We start from the raw sequence: 5,867 nt of genomic DNA on the forward strand, positions 1-5,867 counted from the left end.
ACTCCTTGGATTTGCAAGAGTTTGGATCAATATACAAAATGTAACAGCATTCTTGCAATGCAAATATCATCAGGAAGTGTTTGCTGTTTTAAAGCCTCTCTTTGCAATAAGCAGATAACATCATAAGATACCTGAAGATAATTCTAAACAAAGAGTTGCAAGGTTTATATGGAAAAATATATTTAAAAAATCCCTAGTGACATAAAAAAAAAGATTTAACTACAGTATGAGATATATAATCATCATTGATTAGAAGACAAATACATAGAAAGGTTTCTATTTTCCACCCAAGTTAATCTCTAAACCCAACAGAAAAAGAAAATCTAACAGGGTCTTTTACTGAACTTAATAGGTTATTTATTCACTTGTTTGGAAGGTGAAGCAGTAAGAATAACTAAGAAAACAATTTTATTTAAAGAGGATGGGATTGCCTAATTATGAATCAAGACATGATATAAAGCTCTATGAAGGAAACAGAAACAAACATGAGCTACTGGGACTTCATCAAGATAAAAAGCTTCTGCACAGCAAAGGAAGCAACCAAAAAAAACTAAAAGGCAGTCTATGAAGTGGGAGAACAGATTTGTAAATGCATATATGATAAAGGGTTAGTATCCAAAATCTATAGAGAACTTATCAAATTCAACACCCAAAAAATAAATAATCCAGGTAAGATATGGGTGAAAGACATGAGTAGACACTTTTCCAAAGAAGACATCCAGATGGCCTGTAGACTCATGAAATGATGCTCAACATCACTCATCCACAGGAAAATCCAAACCGTGATGAGATACCACCTCACACCTGTCAGAATGGCTAAAATGAACAATACAAGAAACCACAGATGTTGGTAAGGATGTGGAGAGAGGGCACCTTCTTGCACTGTGGTGGGAATGCAGACTGGTGAGGCCACTCTGGAAAACAGTGTGGAGGTTGCTCAGAAAGTTAAAAATAGAACTACCCTACTATCCAGCATTTGTATTAGGCATTTATACACAGAACACAAAAATACTGATTCAAAGGACACATGCACACCGATGTTTACAGCAGTGTTATCTACAATAGCCAGAGTATGGAAAGAGCCCAAATGTCCATTGACTGATGAATGGATAAAGAAGACATGGTAGCTGTGTACACGGGAATATTATTCAGCCATTAAAATTAATGAAATCTTGCCATTTGAAATGATGTGGATGGAGCTAGAATGTATTACGTCAAGTGAAATAAGTCAGTCAGAGAAAGACAAATACTTTATGATTTTACTCGTATGTGGAATTTAAGAAACAAAAGATGAACATATGGAAAGGGGTGGAGAGAAGAGAAGGAAACAAACACAAGAGACTCTTAACAACAGAGATCAAACTGAGAGTTGATAGACGGAGGGGGACGGGCGATGGGCTAGACGGGGGATGGGTATTAAGGAAGGCGTTTGTTGGGGTGCTTGGGTGGCTCAGGCGGTTGAGCATCTGACTCTGGATTTCGGCTAAGGTCATGATCTCCTGGGTCATGCTGACAGAGCCTGCTTGGGATATTCTCTCTCCCTATCTCTTTGCCCTTCCCCCACTCTGCCTCTCTCTCAAGATAAAGAAACACTTTTAAAAAAACAGGAAGTCACTTGCTATGAAGAGCACTGGGTATTGTATGTAAGTGATAAATCACTGACTTCTACACCTGCAGCCAATATTGCACTCTATGTTAACTAACTAGAATTTAATTTTCAAAAATGAAACTAAAAGTGAATTCAAAGATGATAAAAAAGGTGCATAAACCGGAAGGACTTTTTAAAATGTACAAAATCACTAAAAGACCCATTCACTCAGTAAACCTACAATATTCAACAGTGACTATATGTCAGGCGGTAGGCATTGAGAACAAAACAAAGTCCCTCTCTTCATGGAGCTTGGAATTTAATGGGGAAGAGAGAGAATATATAGAAACTAAGTAAATACATAGTTTATCAGCAGAGTAGACCTGATGTAGAGAGGGAGCCCATCATGAGAAATGTCAAGGAAGAACATTCCAGACAGAGGGAAAAGCAAAGGGGAAATGGCCCAAGACAGGAACTTGGTTACTGTGTTTGAGCAGGAACAAAGAGATTATGGCTCAAAACCCATGGGCAAAGAGGAGTGGGGGAAGGTTAGGACAGGAGATCAAGGAATTATCCATGTCCAGATCATATAAGGTGTCATTCGTATAAAAGACCTTCTAGTTTTACTCTAACATAGAAAATTACAGACAATTTTGAGCAGATGAATGAATTAAATTATCAGAGTTAATTTTATCAAGATCACTCTGGCTCCTGGGTGGAGGTGAGAATGAAAAGCATGAGTCCAAGGTAGACCCAGAAGAGGACTTACAAGGGTATGGCAAAAATTCAAATTTAATGGTGGTCCAGATCTGTTTGACAGATGTAAGGCAGAGGGTAGTCCTTGTGTTCTGAAGGTAAAGCCAACAGAATGGGAGAAAATGAGAGAAAGAGCATAAGAATTAAACGTTCTACTCTTAGACACTAGAAGAATAAAATAAAAAACATTCTAACGTGTGGTAGGTTTGGGGAGACTGAAACATCTACCAGGCACTGAAATAGATGCCCATTGGACATTGGCTGTATGAGCACGGCATTCAGGGACAGGCACGCGCTGGAGGAGAAACTTTTGTGCCGTCCTTCCATATATAAACAGTATTGAAAACCAAGAAGCTGCATGAGGCTGCTAAATAAGGGGGACAGATAGAGCAGAGGCCCTGAGATGGGAAGTAACTGGCCAAGTTCACTAAGAGAAGCAGCCTGTGAAGTCATGGGAGAACCAAGACAGGCTTGTGATATGGAAGGCAATGAATGAAGGGTTTCTGGAAGAGGGGCAAACATCACTAGGAAAAGCATCTAACATCAAAAAACGAGATCATTCCTAATGGGTTGATTCTTAAAATGTCTGTCATACATTATGAAATTGTAAAAAGCAAATTACTGATGATGAGGGAAAAGTTAGAAGTAAATATGTGTTTCTCTATCTACTGGTGAATAACAAACTACCACCCCAAAACTTAGTGGCTTTAAAACAACAAGCATTTAGGGGTGCCAGAGAGCTCAGTAGGTTGAGTGTCCGACTTTGGCTCACGTCATGATCTCACAGATTGGGAGTTCAAGCCCCACCTCAGGCTCTGTGCTAACTACTCAGAGCCTGGAGCCTGTTTCAGATTCTGTGTCTCCCTCTCTCTCTCTGTCCCTCCCCTGCTCTTACTTTGTCTCTCTGTCTCTCAAAAAAACTAAATAAATGTTAAAAAAAATTTTAAACAACAAGCATTTAGGATCGTTCACCAGTGGATCAGTCATCAGTGTGGTTCTCGTCGTCTCTGGGATTATCCATGTGTCTGAGATCACCCGCACACACTAGGAATCTGCTGACATTTCTGGGCTCTCTTATGTATTTGTAAAGCATCTGGTTTTCAAGCCTGAAACTGGTCTCAGATGGCCTGTCTGAGACCACAGGGTCTCAGACATCACATGAGGTCTCTCATCTTCTAGCAAAGTAGTCCAGGCGTCCCAGAGGGGGAAGTGCCCTGTGCATCTGAAGACCTGGGCACAGAGATGTGCAGTGTCCATTTCCTGCAACATGATGGTCTGACCAAGTCATAGGGGAGCTTACAGTCAGGGCTCAGGGTACAAAGAGACTTGAGATGCTGGCTATCAATAACATCAGTAGTGTACCGAGTGCCTTTTTACAAGCATGGGAAAAAAAACTGTCAACAACGTGAGCTACACATATAATGGGGGTTCCTTTGGAAGGTGTACTTAAATAAGGTGGACGATCTTACTTCGTTTCATAAAAATTTTGTTATTTAACTGTGATTTCAAACACGTTGTTTAAAAAAAAGAAAACAATTTTAAGTAAAAGAGTCAAGAAAGAGAAATACACACATTTTCCCAGAACTGACAAGCACCCAGATCAGGAAAGCAAGACGAAAAAAGGTCACTTATTTGGGTTTTTAAAAACAGTGACAGAGGGTACCACTGTTTGTCAGTTTCCAGCTCAACGTAAGTCTTGCAAACTCACATCCCATCTCAGGGGGTGAGCGGACCACCGTCTGGGGAGGCCTCTCTGCCATTTGGGGACTGAGGGGTGGCACTGAGACAAACGAGGGTCGATTTGACTTATTAACTGTATCAAAATTAGAGCACAAAACAAAACAGAGCAACTGTGTGACAGGAAAAAGAAAAGACAGGTTTTGTTTCCTGTTTTTCAAAGGAAATAAGGTATATCTCAGAAGACGAGTCAAATGCTTTCTTTGCAAAGACAAAAAACCCCTGAAAAGCTGTAGTTTCCCATTTAGATTTAGCTAACAGCAGCATGCCAATCCCCTGAGAACGCAGGAAGGAGGCTGCTTTCATTTTCACTACTTTCCCTGCCCAGAGAGGCTGAGCAGCGATGGCCGGTGAGTGGCTCCAGTTTTCTGTTTTGTGGCCTTGTTTGGGGGCATACAGGTGGATGAGAAAGGGGGAGAAGGGGAGGACCCATGCGAGGCTGTCCCTAGGGCACAGCTGTCTTGCTCTGGGGACGTGAGGGGTGGGGGCTCAGGGCACAGTAGCATGTACGCTAGCAGACAAAGTATTTTGGTGATACATTAGACCTTCTTGGAAAAAGAATGAGACATAAAAAATCTGGAGCTATCTTCTTATACCTTTGCTGTGAGTTTAGCCTTTTTGGAGAACTCAGACTGCCTGAGAGTTCTGACCTGTTTTACAAGTATCCTCATTAGGGTGAGGGGCCACACAGCTGAACAAGGGCCATTTCATTTGCTCCCAGTCTCTGCTCTCCGTGTGACCACTCATGAACAGCAGTGAGCAAGCCAGTCACACTGTGTCCTCTCTGTCTCCGAGACCAGATCCGCTGAGTAGCCCTTCTCTGAAAAGCAAACACGCATCCTTCCCTAGACGCGAATACGTTCATGCTTCACCGGTACACATGGTACACATATTGATGAGAGGGTGTTTTTGAACGAGGTATTGATAAAAGTGACAGGAAGTAAAGAGACCGTAGGTGACACCAAGATGGAACGGAGTCAGTCATCACTAAGCTAGTCAGTGAAGCTTTCTTGCTCTGCACCTCAGTTTCTCCCCCTGTACAAGAGCATAGGCTTGAATGTGATGGTGCAGCTCTAAGTGTGGTGCTCGGACCAGGAGCTTTGCCATCTTCTGAGACAGTGGGAGAAATACAAATAATGCACTGCACCCTGATCATTGAGGAAGCGCAACTTACCAGCCTTCAGTTAAAATTGGAGACCTGTGGGCCTAGAATCCATTATCTAAAGTCTGTGCATCCCTAAAATCCTTTTGTTCTCACAGACAAGAAATCAACCCAAGATACAGTCAATGAGATAAAGGGGCTTGCCAGCAATGTGCTGAATAGCTTTATTGACGGCTGGAAGGAAAACAAGGTGTTAAATAAGCAAGAGTTACGAACAATAGGGAAAAGACTGAATGTCCTCGTGGATAAGACGGAAGACCTGGTTGATGACCTCAGTGAGAAATCTCAAGTAGTAGGAAAAATATTAATGAACCGTGTCTTCGGTCCCAAGAGCCAGCTGACTCTAGGTGAGTTTCTAGTGTCAAAGGACTGTGCCCTCCTTAGGCACGCCCCTTCGATCATTTCATAGCCTTTCTTTGTCACTGTGTGAAATGTTCAATAGAAATAAAAAATCCACCATCTTCTGCTCAGCTGTGGCTTAGACCAAGGGAATTTGAGGGGCAGTGGAGCATAAATATGTCTTTCTCTCTGAAGCACGGGAGGCACACTTTTCCTCAGAGGGGTCAAAAGTAAATATTTTAAATATTTTGGACCAAACATTCTCTCTCACAGTGACTCAAATCT

At 41.8% G+C, this 5,867-nt stretch overlaps 1 protein-coding gene across 1 annotated transcript in view; it reads left to right on the forward strand.

Annotated features, from left to right (window-relative positions):
• Positions 1–4,297: 4,297 nt before the first annotated feature.
• LOC115306147 (caspase-12-like) overlaps positions 4,298–5,867 on the forward strand; it is a 15,304-nt gene continuing 13,734 nt past the window's right edge. The window contains exons 1-2 of the mRNA XM_029956388.1: positions 4,298–4,431; positions 5,342–5,590. Of these exons, the coding sequence (XP_029812248.1) occupies positions 4,425–4,431; positions 5,342–5,590 (256 nt within the window). The 5' untranslated portion in view covers positions 4,298–4,424. The remainder of the gene's footprint in view (positions 4,432–5,341; positions 5,591–5,867) is intronic.

Source organism: Suricata suricatta, chromosome 11 (genome assembly GCF_006229205.1).
Source record: "Suricata suricatta isolate VVHF042 chromosome 11, meerkat_22Aug2017_6uvM2_HiC, whole genome shotgun sequence".
Lineage (NCBI taxonomy): Eukaryota > Metazoa > Chordata > Mammalia > Carnivora > Herpestidae > Suricata > Suricata suricatta.